Source organism: Armigeres subalbatus, chromosome 3 (assembly GCF_024139115.2).
Source record: "Armigeres subalbatus isolate Guangzhou_Male chromosome 3, GZ_Asu_2, whole genome shotgun sequence".
Lineage (NCBI taxonomy): Eukaryota > Metazoa > Arthropoda > Insecta > Diptera > Culicidae > Armigeres > Armigeres subalbatus.
Window position 1 is genome coordinate 1,926,963 of NC_085141.1, and position 21,181 is coordinate 1,948,143.

The following is a 21,181-nucleotide window of genomic DNA, read 5'->3' on the forward strand; positions in this document are numbered from 1 at the left end:
ACAACAACGTCTCCATCCGAAAACTCCAGTTCGGGAAGTTCTTGCCGTCGAAAAGATAAGGCTTCAGCTCCGTTTGCATTTTCCTCCGGAGTGAATTTTTTTTAACTAACGAACTCCGTTTCCAAGGTTACAGCTATGCTAGGCCAATAACCTGTTGTGAATAGCAGAGTAATGAAAAGACTACTGCTTCTGGTGACGGTATAATTCAAACTGATTTTATTTATTCTAGTCAAAGCTCATGGCTACTACGATCTAATTATTGATTACAGCTACTACGGTCTTGACACCATAAGCGATCCAAATGTACGGTGTACGGATTGTAAATATACGGTTAGAGATGTCGTAAAATCCCGATTAATCGATTAGTTACTAATCGATTACTCTTGATTCTTGTCGATTATTGAATCGATTAATCATTGTATAGTAATCGATTCAAAATTAATCGATTATCACAACGATGAATCGATTAATCGAAATAATCAATTAATTTTCGACATCCTTATGATGTCGTAAAATTCTGATTAATCGATTAGTAACTAATCGATTACTCACGATTCCTCTCGATTATTGAATCGATTAATCGTTGGGTAATAATCGATTCAACATTAATCGATTATCACAACGATGAATCGATTAATCGAAGTAATCGATTTATTTGCGACATCTCTATATACGGATTGTGCAATATTTTGCGCTGAGCTTGTTTTGTTAGGATTTCATATGGTTGTGAACCACTATGCGATGAAAATTATGAGTTTGCCCCCATGGTTCACCTCTTCTGGAACAACCAGACGGCATCGTCTGTTGGATTGGGGAATTTGAAAATTTAATGTTAGAAAACAAAAAACTCATTTCAATTTCCGTAAATTTAGGGTTAAGTGCTTAGCCATTTAATTCACTTCACTTTGGGTTTTCGTTCCATACCTACATGAAATACCTACCGTCGAATCAAAATGTAATCAAAATTTATCGAATTTTCACCACATGTCAGAAAACACATTCCATGGAATGTCGGAACGGTGGTACATAATAGAAGTGAACGGACGCTTGCTGAGACAGGGAGAAAATTTAATCAATAGATGCATGCCAACGGATTCTTTCGTGGATTTCCATTCGTGTGGAATGCAAAGCAACCCGGGTGTTCGTTAGTTCGTTGCCGCACTTGTCAGAGAAAAGAAGAACGTTCACATTTTTTGATTAGCACAACATGCCTCCCAAGGAAAAGAAGGCCAAGAAAGCCAAAAAGGCAGTTCCGGACATCCAACCGGTGGATGGACTGAGTGCAGTGGACCGTCAGTTCTTCGAGATAACCATTAATGATTTGAACCAAAAGTTGGCTCGTTTGCGAACTCACAATGTCAAAATTGAGGAGCGAAACGAAGAACTGGAGAGTAAGCTGAAGCAAATCGAAGAAGATCGGGCAGATGTGACAACTTTTTTGGATCGAACGCTTCAGGAAAAACTGGCCGTTATCATCGAATTGGAAGATAAACTGAGCGAGTTATCCAAAGTTCGGGATCAAGAGAATGAAGAGTGCCAGAAGAAGATTGTTAGTTTGGACGCAAAATATAAGGCAATGCATGAACAATTGACCTCCGAAATAAAGCTTCTAACTGGCAAACTGAATTCCATGGAAGAGTTCCGTATGCAGCGTGATGAATTGATGGCTAAATTTGATGCCCAAGACACAGAATTGAAAGAGCAAAATAAGAGGCACAAGACAACTCTGTATGAAATGGAACGCAAGGTTATATTAGACAAAGATCGCTTGCGTAAAGATGTCGAGAATAAACTTCTTCAGCTCTCTACGGAGTTCACCAAATCATCTGAGATTCGAGTTGCCGCTCATACTCAGAGACTAGTTCGCGAGAACATAGCCTTAAATAACGAAATGGACCGGATGATATTTACTCAGGAACGATTGGAGAAACAATATGCTGACTTGAAAGCTCAAAATGGCGAACTTCGTAATCAAGCAGAAATTGATCTGGTGGAGAAACAACGTCTGATGCAGACCTGTCAGGAAAGATTGGACCTAATCAAACAGCTTGCCGATCAGTACGAACAACAGTTGCATAAGAATGCCCAGCTTCACGCGTACAAGGAGAAAGCCGACGAATTCGAGACGGAAACACAATCTACGAAGAAGGAATATAACCATCTGCGTCAGAAGGTGCGAATCCTTGAACAGTATATCCACTTCATCAACACAGATCGTCAATCGCTGCGCAACGAATCGGATCACAATAGAAAGGAGTTCGACCGCATTTCGGAAATTTTGAAGACGGTTCGCTTCACGGTTCGTTCAGCTTTCAAAGAGGACGAACTGGAAGATGATCTTCCATATCAGGAAATCAAACGCAAGCGCTTGATAGCAGATCTTCTGAACACGTTGACAGAACTGGAGTTGAAACCTTTGGTGACAGTTTCCGTCGTGACGATTCCAGAAGGTGCGGAAGGTTACGAACAGGGTGATCTTGGCGTCATACCACGGGAAACAATGGACACGATAATTGCGAAAACACAGGTTTCCTATCTGCCAGACTCACCTTTGATAAGCTCGGATGCCACCTCAATGGCATCGTGCATGGATCAGGAAAGCGTCAGCCTGCATATTGGTTCCGGAAGTGACGTGATCCTGGATGTGGTCAGTGGTTCACAGTTGGTGTTCAAGGGATCGGAAGAGACATTCGAGGAGGCCGGGGAAGAGGAAGCGGAAGAAGAAGCTGAAGAGGAACCGAAGGTGAGCGAGGAAAAGATCAAACGAGAAGGTAAAGAGGCGGAAGATGAACAGCGCTCGGCTGGGGAGGAAGGAAGTGGGCATGCATCGGAAGCTCGATCGATGGAGTCCGAGAAGGATCGTCCGGAGGATATCATCATTGACGCTCCGGACGTGATTGAGGATGAGCCGATTGAATTCGGAACCACAAAGAGTGATTCCGATTAGATGTGTGATGTGTTTGATTGATTGCTGTGTGGGATAATAAATTATTGGTGCATCTAAAGTTGAGTGTTTAAATTTCGTTCCGATTTCTTAAAAAGTGAGACTAGGTGGAACCATTGCTCTTCGGTTCTCTGGCTCTCCAGCTTCTATGTGTGATTCGGTGGAGCCCCAGTTACCAGGAGAAGCGTGGAGACGGCCACGTCGTTTGGGGCACGATTTGCCTGCTCAGCGAGAAAGCAAATTTACCAATCTTTTTTGGTTTTCTCGATAATTCGGCAGTAGAACGTAGTTACAGCTTTATGTCGGATTGAAAGAAGGGAAGAAGGCCTAATAGTATATGCACTTTGGTGTTGTATGTGTTGAGAAAAATGTTTCGATCCGATTGATTGCACTATGAAACATAAACAATAACAATTTGCCATTCATTCTAATACTGATAAACAAGATGTCATTCTGACATCTCACTACTGACAAACGAAATGTCGACTGTCAATCCAATGTCGACTATGGAAGGAAGAACTTGTATCCAATCAGACATTGTATGCAATAATGTACGAAGAGCTTCTTGTGGCAAACAAGAAGCTTTACGAGTTGCATGGTACTTAGAAGTTAGAATTAGTTGTATACAATATAGACACTGTAGATTACATAGACAAGCTTATACAGAATATGAAACTAGAATGATTGTATCGATAAATAACCATGTTTGACATAAACCACTTGACGTATTGAAAGCTCAATAAATTATCTTCAAACCTGAGAACAATCCGAGTATTATTTGGAAGAAAGATTCTCAACAAATGGTTATGGGCCCAGTGGTTAACTGGCAGTAACGGTCGTACTATACCGTTGGACACAGACTTCCTTCTGGACTGGTGGACGATTCTGGACTGGTGGACGACTCTGGACTGGTGGACGATTCTGGACTGGTGGACGATCTTGGACTGGTGGAAGACTTTGAACCGGTGGACGATTCTGAACCGGTGGACGATTCTGGACTGGTGGACGATTCTGGACTGGTGGACGATTCTGGCCTGGTAGACGCTTCTGGAGAGCAACCAGAAGGAATGACTTCGGCGAGCAGCAGTGAACGCAGGAGCGGTGGCTACGAGGGGAACCCTCGAGCGCACCATGCCGATCACCGGCGTCCTGCTCAGCGGGGACCGCGCCAATGTTTTTGATGGCACGGAGGCCAATTTTCTAGCCTGGAAGTGGCGTATTGAGCACAGGTTGGCTAAACTTAAATTAGCTCATACGTTGGTCAGGACACCGATTGAAGAAGAATACTATGCCCCAGTTCCCGGCGAATCGGAAGAGAGGATGGAGCATTTGAACAAACGAAAAGAAGAAGACGTTGAAGCTCTGGACGAGATCGTCATGCTCGTGAATAACGAGGTCCTCAACAAACTCATCGGGCTGGAATACGGGAAAGAAGCCATGGATATTTTAGTGAAAACTTACGAGCCGGCGAGAACCGCTGTCATGGTCAGCATGAGAGAGAGGTTATTCTCCATCAAATACCGCAAACATAACTCGTTAAGGGAAACCTTCGACGAATAACATCTGATAATCAGAGAATTGGAGAGAATGCGTTCTGGAATAACTCAAGAAGAGAAGGTCCATGCCCTACTCAGCGCTATTCCAGACCATTACAAACATGTCAAAGGAGCATTGCTTGTTCTCTCCAATGGAGAGTTGTGCCAGAAGTCCGTGACTGACATCAAGCGGATGTTTTTCGACGCCGAATCCGGGGAAGACTTCCAGAAGGAACCCAGAAACATAGCGCTAGCATCGAAGAAGGCGACAACCCGATGCTTTGGATGCAACGAGATCGGTCACTTCAAGAACAAATGTCCTTTAATGAAGAAGTTCATTGCCAAGGAGAAGGAGAAGTACCTGAAAGAAAAGAAGAAGAATCCAAAAATAACAATCGCCATGATGACTAAAACCAACGCGGAGAAAGCCAGAAAGTTTGAGAGGAAGCGGGTAAGATTCGTTGTAGATTCGGGAGCGAGCGACCACATGGTCAACGACAGAAATCTTCTGGAGGATATCCAAGATTTGGAGAAACCTGTGTTGATTTCCACAGCAAAGTCTGGAGAAAGGCTTCGGGCTACGAAGATGGGGAAGATTAAGTTAAAAAGCATTGTCGGGAAAAATTTAATAAAGAATGTTGAATTGTACAATGTCTTTTTCATCCCTGAACTTGAAGAAAATCTCCTTTCTGTAAGAAAAGCTAGTAAAAGCGGAAATAGGGTTACTTTCATTGATGAAGAGGTCATTTTTGAAAATGAGGGCGAAGTGATTGCTTCGGGAAGCTTCATTGAAGGTTTGTTCCACCTTGATTTCGTTTGGGAAGCAAAGTCTATTGAATATGCTGAAGGTTCAGCATATATTGGAAATCAATTGAATTTAGAGACTGTGCATAAGCGAATGGGACACTTGAGTATTTCGGGGATAGAAAAGCTAATAAAGAAAGGAATGGTTGAGGGTATCAATATACATTCAGAAGACTGGAGTAAAGCAGACATGTGTGAAGGATGTTTAGCAGGAAACAGACCGCTAACAAGTTCATACATATGAAACACCCAAGATCGAAATGGCCGCTTGAATTAATTCATTCAGACGTATGCGGGAGCATGGAAAAGGAAACGTATGACGGATACCGCTACTTTGTGACCTTTATAGATGACTACACACACTTTCTGGTAGTTTATCTTTTGAAAATAAATCAGAAGTTTTGAGAAATTCAAGGAGTTTGAAGCCATGTCTTCATCGTATTTTGGTACACGAATTTCTATGCTAAGGTGTGATAATGGTGGAGAATATGCCAATACCGAATTTCAAACTTATTGCAAGAAAAATGGAATTCAAATGATATTTACAGTTCCATACACTCCACAACAAAATGGCGTTAGTGAACGCATGAATCGAACTTTGATGGAAAAGGTTAGAGCAATGCTGTATGATAGTCAGCTATCCAAGGATATGTGGGGAGAAGCATTATATGCAGCAACATATCTGATAAATAGATCCCCAACAAATGGGGTAGATGAAAACAAAACACCATATGAGATGTGGTTTGGAAGACGACCAAATTTGAAAAATTTAAGAGTGTTTGGCTGCGAAGCACACAAACAAGTTCCGAAAGAAAAACGACGAAAATTAGATCCAAGAACGATATCATTGATATTTGTGGGATACGCAAACAATGGATATAGACTGTGGAATAAAAATACACGATCTGTCGAGATTGGTAGAAACGTGATATTCAACGAGTCTAATATCATCAATGATGATTTTAGGTCAACCGAATCAAAAGAACATAATTTCTCGTCGGATCAAGACGTGATTTTAAACGCACGATTTGATCAAAGCATGTTGTCAGAAGGCACAGAAAATGGAACGGAACAGTTGTCAGCGGAAGATTCGATAGACGGTGATCGTACTATAGTCGAGATAGATCAAGAAGATCAACAATCACTCGAAGAATCAGTTGAAGAAACTGACTATGAAAGTACATACGAAAGTCACGCAGACGAAGAAGATGAAGACGACGAACAACAAGGGTTACGGCGAAGTAAACGAGAAAGAAAAATACCAACTTGGTATTCAGATTATAAAGCACATGTCGCCGGGATATGTAACGAAGTTATTCCACAAAACATAGAAGAACTGAAGAGAACTGAAGACTGGGAAGAATGGAAACTGGCAATTCAAGACGAACTCGACGCATTACATCAAAATGACACTTGGACAGTTGTTAACTGTCTACCAAAAGGTGTAAAACCAATTCAATCGAAATGATGTTTTTTGATGAAAGAAGATGGAAGGTATAAAGCTAGATTGGTGGCAAAAGGGTGTTCTCAGCGTCCTGGGTTTGATTTCGCTGAAACCTATGCACCAGTTGCTAAACTAGAGAGCGTTCGGTTAGCCCTAGCACTGGCCAACGAACATAATTTGCATGTACATCAAATGGATGTCAAGACTGCATTTCTAAATGGAGAATTAGACGAGGAAATCTATATGAAACTCCCAAGAAATGGAAATGATCAAGGTCACATTGTTCAACTTCATAAGTGTTTATACGGCTTGAAGCAAGCCAGCCGATCATGGAATAAACGCTTTGATGATGCTATACGAAAACTTGGTTTCATTCCATTGAAAAATGACTGTTGTATATACAAGTCAAAATCCAAAGGAATAATACTCATCTTATATGTAGATGACATTCTGGTAATTGGAAAGAATAACGAAGATATATCCTGGGTTAAGGAAAAGTTAGGAAGGTTATTCCAAATGAAAGATATGTTGGAGGTAAAGCATTTTCTGGGAATGGAAATCGTACGTGATTTTGAAAATCAGACGATAGAAATTTCTCAACCACAATACATAGAGAAGCTTCTCAAAAGATTTGGAATGGCCGAGTGCAAACCAGTGGGGACACCATTGGATTACAACACCAAATGGTCGAAGTCTGAGGAAAAACTCACCGAACAGCCTTACAGAGAATTGCTTGGATGCCTACAATACCTTTCGATAACATCAAGACCAGATATTTGTACTGCAGTCAGCATTTTGAGCAAATATACGAACTGTGCAACGGACTGGCACTGGTCAGGATTAAAACGAATATTGCGATACCTACGGGGAACGACCGACACAAAAATTGTATACTCAAAACATGAAGATAAGCCCCCATTAGTAGGATTTGGTGATGCAGATTTTGCAAACGATCCAGATGATAGAAAATCATTATCAGGATATGCATATCTATTATATGGGAATCTAATTTCGTGGTCAACGAAACGGCAACCAACCATCAGTTTATCAACGAGTGAAGCGGAATTGATTGCACTGTGCGCTGCTGCAAAAGAAGGGGTGTGGCTAACATCACTTCTCAATGAATTGAATATCATCACAACACCATTCATCATCATGGAAGACAGCATCCCGTGCATCAGTATAGCGGAGGAGCCGAGATCACACCAGCGAATGAAGCACTTGGACATCAAATACCTTTTCATTCGGGAACTTATCAAAGGAGGGAAACTCAAGCTGCAATTCATCCCAAGCGTAGACCAACCAGCGGACGCGTTTACAAAGGGTTACCTAAAACACGCATAGAAAACTGTTTAGTATGTTGAATGTGCAAATTGTGGGGAAGTGTTGAGAAAAATGTTTCGATCCGATTGATTGCACTATGAAACATAAACAATAACAATTTGCCATTCATTCTAATACTGATAAACAAGATGTCATTCTGACATCTCACTACTGACAAACGAAATGTCGACTGTCAATCCAATGTCGACTATGGAAGGAAGAACTTGTATCCAATCAGACATTGTATGCAATAATGTACGAAGAGCTTCTTGTGGCAAACAAGAAGCTTTACGAGTTGCATGGTACTTAGAAGTTAGAATTAGTTGTATACAATATAGACACTGTAGATTACATAGACAAGCTTATACAGAATATGAAACTAGAATGATTGTATCGATAAATAACCATGTTTGATATAAACCACTTGACGTATTGAAAGCTCAATAAATTATCTTCAAACCTGAGAACAATCCGAGTATTATTTGGAAGAAAGATTCTCAACAGTATGTTAGTAAAAGCTTTGCAGTGAGGGTGTCGAAGACTGAACAGGTTATTTCAATGCCAAACAAAACAATGCGCTTGCTTGCAATGGCTATCATATTTATCTTCAACCGTCTTAGACGAGTTTAGTACTTTCCATTTAATTCCACTTAGTTTTGTTATCTTTGCAGATACGTATTTCGACCTCAAAAACGTCGAAATACGTATCTGCATAGTGGTGCAACTGTACCAATAGTAGCGAGTCTCATAAGAAATCAACGGATAGCACCACTATGGGAATTAAAAATTAATTTTTACCGCCACTAAAGGAACAGTGTACCGCTAGAGTGGCCCAAGCTTATATGGAAAAAGTGAAAAGTTTGGAATTTCAAACCTTGCACCCTTAAATGACAGTTTGGGGGTCCCAGAAGCTCTCCTGAAAATTTCAGCTCATTCGGTCCAGTGGTTGGCGTGCGCAAATGACTCAAAGTTTGTATGGGAAAAGTGATCCAAATGTATGGGGAAACGCAACCGTTTCAGTTTTTTGCTTCTAGGTGGCGCTGTAGTCGACGGATTCCTGTTGTGGACAAAATGTAGAACCTTTTTTATATAAGGAAGCGACCGGATGTAAATGCCTTTGAAATTGGCCAAGTTATAAGCATCCAAAGTCGAGGGTGTCAAGCGTGTCCCCCAGGGGTGTTTAAAATAAGAGCAACGCACCACCGACCATTGCGACGGCGATGCAGCCGTATTCGGTGCCGTGCGAAATTAAATGCATGATTATCACGCAATCTCGCGAATTTTTATCCGAATGGTAAATACTTTCCGTGCTCTGTACAGTAGTGTAGCTAGAGAGGGAGGGGGTGACTTACCACTGAAGCTAACGAGCTGAAGTTTTAAAGGGGAGACAAAATTCATGAAATATTTGTAACGAGTTGTTTTCGGACATCGTGATGCCCGTTGCATCAATTTTAGAACGATATGGTATAATCGTTACAGACAGAGGGACAGAAGGACAGAAAGACAGTTATATATTTTTCAAACAACAGTTTTAATGTTTATAGCATAATTTATTAACTGTATAAAACTACAAAGTTATCAACAAACAACACAATTATTTATTTCAACTGCTAGGACTTCCTTTATAACAGAGCGAGTGCAACCTGGAAATTTTTGCCTATGCTGTTGAACAACTTTGAGAAGATATTGAAGCTGTTCTTCATTTTTTGTCAGTTTTCCACAAAAATCTTGAACTAGTTTAACTCCTCTTTCAGCACAGTCATTCACTACCAAAAATGAATTAATTTTATTTCTACTCTCAACAAATTCTTCCAATTCATCCCATATACTAGGATTTCAAAAAAATTCATCGTATTTTGAGAAACAAAATCCAAAAGCGTACAGGAAGTCAACTTATCGATCGTAGATACTTTCAATATTATTTTTCTTACTTCATCACCCTTACAAGATTTTAAATTGTGTGCCATTTCTTTTCTCTCATCAGTAGATATTTCTGGGTCGAAAAAAGCCAGAGCGACTAGTTCTTCACTCAAGTACCATAGATGATTTGCAAATCTTGAAGCCGCAGCCATATACACATTTCTCGATTGATCAGGGAAAGCATCTCGTAAAGTTATCAATTTTTTTGCCAGGTTTAGATCATTTCGTGCTGCTGATTGTCGTAGCCGGGGGTCATTATGACACTGGTTATCCGCCCAAGTATTTGATGATTCGGTGCCGATGCTGAAGATTCCGATCCGAAATCGGATCTGAGATAGCTGCTGTTGCCGCCGGACAGAGCAGTAACAATGGAAAACTTTCAATTAACTGTGGCCCTGATAAAGGGCCGGTTGCTTTTGTTACTGCGACCGGACTCCGAATGTTCCTCTCCTCAGTGAAACCAGACAGTGTAGTTTGTATGGCTAAATCTTCCTCTGTAACCTTGGCCCTGAAAAGGGCCGTTTGATTCCGATGCTGCTGCGCTTTCTGGTGCCACTACCACTGGTAAACGTCGAGTGGGTAGGTGTTGTTTTTCACTACCGCTGATGCGCTGATGTCAAAGTATGACAACGAATGAATCTCGCCGATGGATGCCCAAGCTCTTTTCCTCCCCTTCTGCGTCGGTACTCTGCTAGCGCTGCTGCCGATGATGTCCGAACGATGACGAGCGCGTCGGGTCCAATCCACTGCTGCTATGGCTGACTTCTGCTGTCTGCAACGTCTGACTGATGAATCAACAATCCAAGCGAACGTCATTGCTTTTATAGCTGAATGCTCAAGTCAGCCGACCAATCAGAAACAGCGAAGGGGAAAACATCGAGGAGAAACAGTTCCACGCTTTTTTTTTCTTCTCTTTTTTCCAAAAGGCCTTTTGCATAATAGGGTTATAAGGTGCTTTTACGACTTCGAATAATAGGATTATAAAATGAATTATATCTTTCATTTTGATTTTCAATGAAGATAACACATTAATAGCTTTTGTTGAGAATACATTTATTACGATCGCTCTTTAATACTACAATGCTTCATCACTGTACTCTTCAATCAAACACACTGAACAAAACCATATTTTCAAAGCGAGACGGTTTTTTTCTTGAACGTTTTGGTCTTTCTTCTAAAGTAATCTCATCTGTAAACATACTTGTGCTGAGATCGGGATTAAGAAAATCGGACGATTTCTCCTTTTCCTTATCTGGATTTGTATCGTTGTTCTCACCTAGCGTAATCGGAACTTTCTTCACGTCCTGTACATTCCTTGAATATTGCACGCCTCTGTCGCTCTGTACCACAATTTTGGCTCCGTCTCTTGTTAAAACAGTAAAACGATCTGCAGAAAAAGTTGGCTCTCCCTTCTGTTTCGTGTTTTGAGCTAGAAGTACCTTGTCTCCCACTGTAATCCCCGATTCCTTAGCTCCTCTTGCTGAATCCGCATGTTGTTTACTGTCTAGCTTGCTTCTTGCATCCTTTTCACGTACGTCAGTTCTATCAACCTGTTCCGATGGTAGCGACTCCCACAGAAACGGGAAGGTTCCTCTATATCGCCACCCAACAAGTAACTCAAATGGTGTGATACCCAGCCTTGATAGTGGACGAACCTTATTATGCATATGCAGGTACTGTTCCAAAGCAATTTTCCAATTAACATTGTCCAGCTTGGCAGCAGTGAAAGCGTCTTTCAAACCTTTATTTTGGCGTTCCACTGCTCCGTTTGACTGAGCACTCAGTGGGATTGATTTTCTGATCCTGACACCTCTGTTTTCCCACGTCTTGACAAATTTTTCTCCTTGGAAGGGTGGACCATTATCGCTATGTATTGCAATAGGATATCCCCATACTTCAAAGATCCTGCTTAGAGCCGCATTTGTGTTGTCTGCATCGGTGTTTCTCATCTCCACAACGTGTAAATACCGCGAATAGGTATCTACAACCACCAGGAATTCTCCAGAGCCACAGCCATTAAACGAGAAAAAATCGACCTGGAGGCTTTCCCAAGGACCATCAGGTAATTCACGACTGGTCAATGGAATAGGGGGATTTCTTCTAGACAGTCGGAAGCCTGTTTCGCAACTCTTCACAAACATCTCCACTTGCCTGGACATGGATGGCCACCAGAAGTAGTTCCTCAAAATCTTCTTCATTGACGCCGCGCCCATATGGCCTTGATGAGCTGAAATAAGCGCTTTATCTCGAAGAGCGTACGGCAGAATAACCCGATCATTCTTAAAGATTAGAGCTCCTAGAACTCTCAAATTCTTCGCTTCAGATTCATATCGTTTAAGAGTCTTAGCCCAGTGATTATTACTGACTGCATTCCGTACCATATCCTGTTCAACATCCTTCTCTGCTTCGATTTCAATATCCTCCCAAGTAAATTCCATCGTTCCGGTGTCCAGAAAATATAAAAGATGTTTTTCGTTCGATTCATCAAGCGATTCCGTCGACTGTGTTTCTTTTACTAACCGAGATAACGCATCGGCCATGTTCATCTCACGTGGTACACGAACAACCTATATATATATACATAACACATAATATAATACTAATCATACCAATGAATGAATAACGTACCTTGAAATCATATGGCTGCAACCTTAGTGCCCATGCTTCAGCCCTGGAAACTGCTCTTTTACCAATTCTATGTAATCCGCCGAATATGAATTCATTGGATTCCGCGTCAGTCCGAATGGTGAAATGCATATTTAATAGATATACCGAAAATCGCTCAACGCCCCAAACCATGGCCAAAGCTTCCTTCTGCGTTTGCGGATATTTTTTCTCCGCCATCGTTAATGCCTTTGAAGCGCAAGATATGATCCGTGGTTTTGATTCCGCATCATACTGAACCAAAACGGCCCCGAGTCCATATGGAGATGCGTCCACGAACAACTCCGTTGAGTCTTCACGATTGAAGTAGCCAAGGGTCTTGATATGTTTCCACGCACTAGTCTTCAGATATTGGAATTCATCCTCTAGGTCTTGGTTCCAATAAAAAACATTGGAGTTGGACAATTCCCGCAAGTAGCGAGTCCTATCTGCTCTTTGAGGGATGAATCTGTCGATAAACGTGATAAGCCCCAGGAAGCTTTTCACCTCTGGTACCGATTCAGGCTTCCGTGCTTCCTTGATGGCGCTGATTTTCTCATTCTCGATCTGCCAACCTTCGTTCGATACTGTGAAGCCAAGAAATTTGACTACTTCCATCCCGAATGAACACTTTTCTTGGTTTATCACCACATTGTGATCCTCCAGTCTTTTTAATACATTCTGTAGGTTCCGATCGTGTTCCTCCTTAGTTCGGCCGAATACCATGACATCGTCCAGGTAATTGACCGTTCCTTCGCATTCCGAAAGAATTACCGTTTGCATAACTTCCTGGAATATATCCGGAGCGTTTGTTAACCCAAATGGTAAACGGCAGCATCTGTAAAGCGCGTCGCCGGCAAAGAAGTTTGTAAGGGGCCTGGAGTTTTCTTCTAGCTCAATATGGAAGAAAGCGTTCTTCAAATCGATCGTAGAAAAGAATTTTGCACCGTGCAGCTGCAACAGAATTGACTCAAACGTCGGCATCTTGAAAGGCGTTCTGAAGATGCATTTATTTGGACCCCGTAGATCGATGACAAGTCTGATATCCGACTTTCCTTTAGGGATCACTAGCAATGATGAGCAGAAGCTTTTATCCATTTCCTTAGTTACCTTTTCAATTATACCAGTATCTCTTAATTCTTCGAGTTTTTGGCTTGTCAACTCTTTGAAAGCTGCTGGAATATGGGTATAAACGTTTCTGGAAGGTGGCATGGTTTTATCATACTTCAAAGCCACCGCCGGAATATTGAACTTTGGAAATTCTCTCCGAGGTTCCGCTTGTAAGGCATTCAGTTTGAATTCGCATCTCCAGTCTGAGCTTGTGTTTCCTTGGACAGGAACCTCCAGGCCAATTCGCAACAAACTATATCGTACAGCAGTATTGAAACCAAGAAGTGCCTTTGTTTCGCGCACTACGTAAAACTTCTCAGTATTCACAGGTCTTTCATCGGAAACATAGAGCTCAGCTGAGAATGTAGCTAAGACATCTATATTTCCCTGTGTAGCATATGCTCGTAAAACCTTGTCCGATTGATACTGAAGTTCGTGCAAGTTTCGTTTCGCGGTATCATTCTGTAGAATGGCGTTGAAGGACTCCGGTGTAATCGTATTCACCTGCGCACCTGAGTCTATGAAGAAACGGACTCTTATTCCAGCGACGTCTGCAACTACGTATGCTGCCTTATCATCTGGTACATAAGATCCGATCATACCAATGACTGTCTTCTCTTGATCAGTAGGTAGATTTTGAGATTCCTGAAACAATATCACCGTGATAATAAAACTTCGTTTTTCCATTACTTATGCATAGTTTTCTCTCTTTTTATTATTATTCGAGTTCATTTTAAAGCAAAATTGAAATAATTATAGTTTCGAAAATTTAAACACTTTCAACATCGGTTACCTTCGAATGGTCTGAATCTTCTTCTGTCTTCTGCACAGCCGCGATTTTCGTTGGTGGTTCCGTTTCATCTTCCATCCAGCCTCGTTTGCGTGGTTCTTGTTTCACCTGTGTTGAGCATGCTCGAGCAATATGCCCTCGACGGTTACAGCTGCGACATACCTTGTCAGCGTGATAACATTCTTCTGACGTGTGGTACGCACTCAAGCACCGCCAGCATGACTGAGCAAGCCTTTGATTCCTCTCAGGCCCACGAACGAAAGATCCTCTACCGCGGCGGTTACCAAATCCTCTTGGCATTTCGTATGGACCCCGACGCTGCTGTACGAATTCATGTGAGCGGTGTGCAATAGCCGCTACAGTAGCCGGCTGCTGTTGGTGCAGTCTGCGATAGTCATTTTCATTTTCTAGCTCAACCTCTCGAATACGCACTTGGTCAACCAATTCGTTCAAGGATCCTCCATCCGTAAGAACTCGGTAAGAGAGAGTTCTAACACGGCTGTCCGTCGATCCTCTGGTCACTGTTCGAGAAATGGCTTCGAATTCTTCATCTGATCTGTAATTGCATAGCCTTGCCGCCGCTGCCACCCGTTTCACGAATTGGATGTTCATTTCTCCCTTTCTTTGAACCATATTGGCTAGCTTACTTCGTTGTGACAACATGTATGCTCTTGATCCGAAGTGAGCGTCCAACCGAGCAATCGCGTTCGAATATGGAAACTGTTTCTCATCCGGTATCCCTGGATTAGATGATGTGCCGTCAAGCAACTCAAGCAGCAATGTACCTGCCTTAATGCGAAATATATTGATCCTCGTTGACTCATCAACTGCTTGTATGAGGTCCATGGAGGCGTTCAGAACGTTCTTCCAATGGTCGTAGTCACGTTTATTCAATTCCGTTTCACCTGCTGTCGGAACACACTCTGGAATATTGAGACTGCTCAGTGACATGTTGTTCATTGTCGTGAGCAATGTCTCATTATCTGCAGTGTGCTCCTCCCGTATCGTGCTTGATCTAGCTTGGCAAAATTCATTCTCCTCCTTATCCCGATCCGCCAGGATCCGGCTTAATTCTTCCTTCTCCAAACGAGTCTTTTCCAACTCTGCTTTCACTTTGGCCAATTCTTCCGATACTTTTTTGGCCGCACTTCGTTTTACTATCCTGTAGAAGAAAATAAAACCTTCTTTAGTCCTGGTATCTACTTAATTATTGGAATGAACCACCGCCATTCCTATCGGAGTTCATTAAAATCGACCACCGCCTTTTCAATCGGAGTCTAAAGAATTATCGACCACCGCCTTTCCAATCGGGGTCTCAAAATATCGAACTCCGCCTTTTCAATCGGAGTTCCATTGTTGCAGACATCCGCCTTTCCAATCGGAGTCTATTATTCACCGACCACCGCCTTTTCTATCGAAGGCGATTTTAAGGATATCAATTTTCCTTTAGCTTTTTTTTTCTTTTACTTACTTGATAAATTTCTCTGGAGACTGTGTGCTGCTACCAGCCGCGCCATTGTCGTAGCCGGGGGTCATTATGACACTGGTTATCCGCCCAAGTATTCGATGATTCGGTGCCGATGCTGAAGATTCCGATCCGAAATCGGATCTGAGATAGCTGCTGTTGCCGCCGGACAGAGCAGTAACAATGGAAAACTTTCAATTAACTGTGGCCCTGATAAAGGGCCGGTTGATTTTGTTACTGCGACCGGACTCCGAATGTTCCTCTCCTCAGTGAAACCAGACAGTGTAGTTTGTATGGCTAAATCTTCCTCTGTAACCTTGGCCCTGAAAAGGGCCGTTTGATTCCGATGCTGCTGCGCTTTCTGGTACCACTACCACTGGTAAACGTCGAGTGGGTAGGTGTTGTTTTTCACTACCGCTGATGCGCTGATGTCAAAGTATGACAACGAATGAATCTCGCCGATGGATGCCCAAGCTCTTTTCCTCCCCTTCTGCGTCGGTACTCTGCTAGCGCTGCTGCCGATGATGTCCGAATGATGACGAGCGCGTCGGGTCCAATCCACTGCTGCTATGGCTGACTTCTGCTGTCTGCAACGTCTGACTGATGAATCAACAATCCAAGCGAACGTCATTGCTTTTATAGCTGAATGCTCAAGTCAGCCGACCAATCAGAAACAGCGAAGGGGAAAACATCGAGGAGAAACAGTTCCACGCTTTTTTTTTCTTCTCTTTTTTCCAAAAGGCCTTTTGCATAATAGGGTTATAAGGTGCTTTTACGACTTCGAATAATAGGATTATAAAATGAATTATATCTTTCATTTTGATTTTCAATGAAGATAACACATTAATAGCTTTTGTTGAGAATACATTTATTACGATCGCTCTTTAATACTACACTGATGAGGGTAAAGGAGCTTTAAACCAAGACCAAATGTAAAATCGTAAAATAAAAGCACACATTACTGGAATTTTTCGCCTTTCATCATCGGTCATGTCAAATTGGCCTCTAAACAGCCATATTTTAAGACAATATATTGCTTTCGCCATCCATCTGGCATTGCTATGTGCTACTGGTGGCGAAAATTTAATTCTTTTCACACCAAGAAATGCCAAAGATAAATTTAGCAACTCTCTATAGTCTTGTCGTTGTTGTTGGATATTGAGTTGGCTTTTCAAAAATTCAATCAAATGTTGTGTTTCATCACCAAGGATCTCAATAATGTTTTCGTCTACCATATTTTCATCAAAGGATTGATCCATAGTAGGCCATGCCGATTTAAATTTTATAAAAATACTTGAAGAAGGGCCTTTTGAAGGAAATAGTTTTCCCCAAGCTGCTGTCATCAAAACTTCGGCAATATGATGCCTACACGCCAGCCATAACAGATCTCTGCCAATCCGCTTCTCGATTAGGGTACAAGCGCCTTTTTTGATTCTTGTATTTGCTGCTGTTTTATCAAATCCCATTGCACAGATGCGATCGCTTAGTTCCCATGCATTTATCAATTTGCAAACTTCGTTTGCCTGTCTTTCACCAGTTCCAGAAGACAATTTTGGGACTCCAAGCAGCTGAACATTTGCTCCAGAAGATACCAAAACTGGCAATCTTTCTACTTTTTCAGTACCTGAAAAGAAAAAAAAATCAGATAGATTCTTTAAAAAAAAGTTAAAAATATGTTACAAAAAGCTTCTTTAAAAAAAACAAATATTACCAAGTGTCCAAATGTAATCTAAAATTGTAGGAAAGAAATTTCAAATAACAAAAAAACCTATCGATTACTTCAAATCATGCTTAGTTAGAAGATGATGATGATGATGATGATGATACTACCATCTATTGTAGCAAGGCACCTGCCGATAGCACTGGCCATATCTGACAAACGATTTGATCATAATTATACTATTGTATGTATTTCATCAAACTCCTGTATGAAGGGCCAAAAATGGGTGGGGTGGTTCCATAAGCAAAGACACTTATGCGAATCCACGGGATGAATAGAGAATCTCCTTCCAGAAGAAAGTTCGTACACACAAAATTATAATCTAGCCCTCGTTTCCCAGATTGACCCAATAGATGGGGAGAAGAGCCCGCCCTTTATCCACGAGATGTTAGCAATAGGAAGTTGGCGATTCCACTCTTCCTATCCAAATCGCTTCAATCGGGTGCCCTGATGGTTATTTTTTATGGTATTTAATCATATAGTTTCAATATAATTTGGTAAATATATGTATATAATGGAATTCTCTCACCAAGTTTCAATTCCTTTGTCGTGGATGAATGAGGACCTTTCTTCAATGCCAGCTAGCATTAGAGTTATGCCTTCAGAGATAGAAAACCAATAGCTCTTCAAGAAATGTCCTGATTCAGATCGGGGAATATATTTCATTCTGGTTCAAACATCGAGGAATAGATTTCTTGATTTCTGTAAAGATGAAATAAAAAGACGGATGGCAGTATCATACATAATAACATAATTGTTTTGATTAATATGCATATGTGTTCTGACTTTTTTGCCTTTCTCGTACAACAAACTTTTTTTTTCACAAACTTTTTTTTTTCTTTTTGTTGTATCGTTGTAATTAGAAGATTAACGTTATAAGTACAAAACAACTATGTTTTGCACTGTGGTGGGCTGGTTATTTAACAAAAAATGGACAATAATTATGCAGTGATATAATAGGTGCAAGAATACGTGACGCCCATTACATTCGAAATACATTTTTTCTCTACACATAATATGAAATGACAAAAATTCAAGATATTACTGTACCAAAAAACTGTAGTAGACTGTGTTCTTGGTACAGTACAGTACACAATGTTCTTTTTATTGAATATTCCATTGCTTCCAGTTCCAAGTAAACCTCGCAATCTGAGCATTCTGGAGATAACTTCAACCACTATCCAAATCAGCTGGCAGGAACCAGAGCGCAAAAATGGCGTAATCCATGGATACCGAGTATCAGAATCAAACCTTTCTGCATCTTCCCATGCTGAAAAGTGATGCCATTCAGAACTCGATATGCTACTACACATTGTCCAGCTTAAGTAAAAAAGTACATGTGTCAGAAAAACTCCAAAAACAATTTTTGCTTAAAAAAATTTAACATATATGGTAAAATAAAATGAAAGCAAGTTGTTTTGGAAAACTATATTCTCTTACTGGTTCCACAATATGTATTCAACCAAAGATAGTTTGATCAACCAGAAATCCGGGCTCGTTCACCCAGTAAGCCGTCAGCAACTGATCTCAGAGGCCAAACATCAAAAAGTGTTGATCCCACATCTCTGCCTTACAGTTTGTAGTGTGAACTCCACCAGTTACTAAGTAACTTATACTAAATGATTAGAATCCTGTTGTCAAACAATATATTAAAAGATACTATGGATCAAACTAACTGTTAGATGTCAAGCAACGTTGTAAAAAACACTGGCGGGTAACATTTGTATACTTTTTGGTAAATTTGAGCGTGAAGAAAAACAATACATAGATTTGTTTTTCAAACGGTGGTTTTAAACCGTGCGTTGGGTGGTCTAGACGCGCATCAAAAATGAGCGACCTTGTCCAGTGCGATACAGAAAAGGGAGGAAAGACGGATATATTGAACGCAGGCTTTCGGTGGGTGTATGACTGTCCAAGCCAAAGGGCGGACAAACGAAGCGAGAGCAGTGTTCGAGAGTGAGGTTTCTGAAATTGATGCATAGAGAGGTGCTGTTTCGCGAGAAATAAATTGTTGCAGTTATAATACGTGGCCTCCTTGCCGGTCACGAGTTAGTGAATCCCGTAGTAAGGACGCCCAAGGGCGACTCCCGCCGAAAATTGGTCGGCCACCGCCTCCTCGAGCTGATTCCGTACACCGCAACCACCCGTCAGTGGTTTTATAGTTGGCTGTTTACATCACCGTCCGGCATATAGTCGATACCTGCGACGTCACCCGCTGGTCCGGTAAAGCAACTGCCCTCCGTCAAACGCACCACCGCCGCATCGAAGCTCGTCGGCTGTGAAATCACCTAGCCACCTATTGGTAACTACTTCGTCCGGCCGTTTGGGAAGCCGCTTAATCAGCAAGCTTCCGGCTGACTGCCTTGTCACCCGCAGCCCGTTGGCTGTATAATCGCGTGGTCGCCTATCACCCGCTTCTTCGTTCGGCCGTAGCCGTATAATCGTCCTGCTTCTGTATTATCACATCGTAGCACGTTTACTGTACCACCATCATCCGTACTGTTTTCCATCCGACCAACCACGAGATCGTCCTAATCCGTCGGCTGCTTTAACGGCCGACCACCCGTTTTAGACACCGAAAGCTATTCTGGTTTGCAACCCACTAATCGAATCATCGTGCGACACCCCGGCTGCATCATTGGCCGAATTTCCTCGGGCTGAATTTTCGATCGGTAGCCCTCCGGCTACAAAACCGCTGGCCTTCTTGTCGGCAGCGTCCTTGCTTGACCACCCGACCACCGCATCATTACCAACCGCCTGTAAGTGTTTTTTTTTTGATAATAAATAATAATAAAATAAATAAGTAGATGATTCAAATCCAAGGTTGGGTCCTTCACGCTCCCGAAAACCTCCCCACACCAGTGACCCTGAGACCCGGAACAAAAGAGGCCTTTTGAGTCTACCCCAGACGGCTGCCGTTGCTAGACCAGCAGCTTGGGGTTTAGGCCAGTTCCCATCAGGAACTGAGCGTTTTCGGGGCCGCATAAAATAGGGTCTTATAACACACACACACCGCGCAAACAATTCTAGTCTCTGGAAGTCACGCCGTCGATAAATTAATCGAACCCAAACCACTAAATGACCGACAACATCATTGGATTTAACAAAAAGATTTGGTAGCTAGATAATAGAAAAAAAAAACAATACTTAACAATGTCGAAACAACATAGATTCCTGAAACTTGACCATCAACTCCTGAAATTGGAAGGTTACTACATTTGGGCAGCTTGCGGTCGATTCAGGTTATCAGATCAGAAATCCTTCAAAATAGATTCTTCGGAAAAATTCAATCCTGTAAAGAAAGCAGAAAAAATGACAGCACGAATAAAAAATACGTCTCACCTGGTCGATGCCTACTACGAGTCCACAAATCATGCTTAGTTAGAAGATATCCAAAAATCATAACACAGAATAACACATTTCAATGCTATAAAAAATACTCAAATATATTACCTGTGAGATCTTGAAGCAGCTTTTCATCCC

General features: G+C 41.7%; 3 protein-coding genes across 5 annotated transcripts in view; 2 read left to right on the plus strand and 1 right to left on the minus strand.

The window, feature by feature from the left end:
- LOC134227949 (uncharacterized) overlaps positions 1-21,181 on the plus strand; it is a 181,051-nt gene that overhangs the window by 150,310 nt on the left and 9,560 nt on the right. The window lies entirely within an intron of this gene.
- LOC134227950 (cilia- and flagella-associated protein 157) lies at positions 1,091-3,175 on the plus strand. Its single transcript, XM_062709666.1, has one exon. It carries the CDS (start codon positions 1,208-1,210, stop codon positions 2,945-2,947), a length of 1,740 nt encoding a protein of 579 aa, XP_062565650.1. The 5' UTR covers positions 1,091-1,207; the 3' UTR covers positions 2,948-3,175.
- LOC134220654 (uncharacterized) lies at positions 14,391-16,782 on the minus strand. The gene is made up of 2 exons (XM_062699759.1): positions 15,985-16,782; positions 14,391-15,675 (listed from the first exon to the last, which is right to left on the minus strand). Exons 1-2 carry the CDS (start codon positions 16,047-16,049, stop codon positions 14,493-14,495), a joined length of 1,248 nt encoding a protein of 415 aa, XP_062555743.1. The 5' UTR covers positions 16,050-16,782; the 3' UTR covers positions 14,391-14,492.

What these genes read in the sequence shown, in the direction of transcription:
- LOC134227950 (XM_062709666.1), top strand. Translation starts at nt 1,208, where the DNA reads ATGCCTCCCAAGGAAAAGAAGGCCAAGAAAGCCAAAAAGGCAGTTCCG.
- LOC134220654 (XM_062699759.1), bottom strand. Translation starts at nt 16,049, where the DNA reads ATGACCCCCGGCTACGACAATGGCGCGGCTGGTAGCAGCACACAGTCT. An exon ending in TCTCCAGAGAAATTTATCAA is followed by an intron (nt 15,676 to 15,984) that starts GTAAGTAAAAGA and finishes TTTCTTCTACAG; the next exon opens with GATAGTAAAACGAAGTGCGG.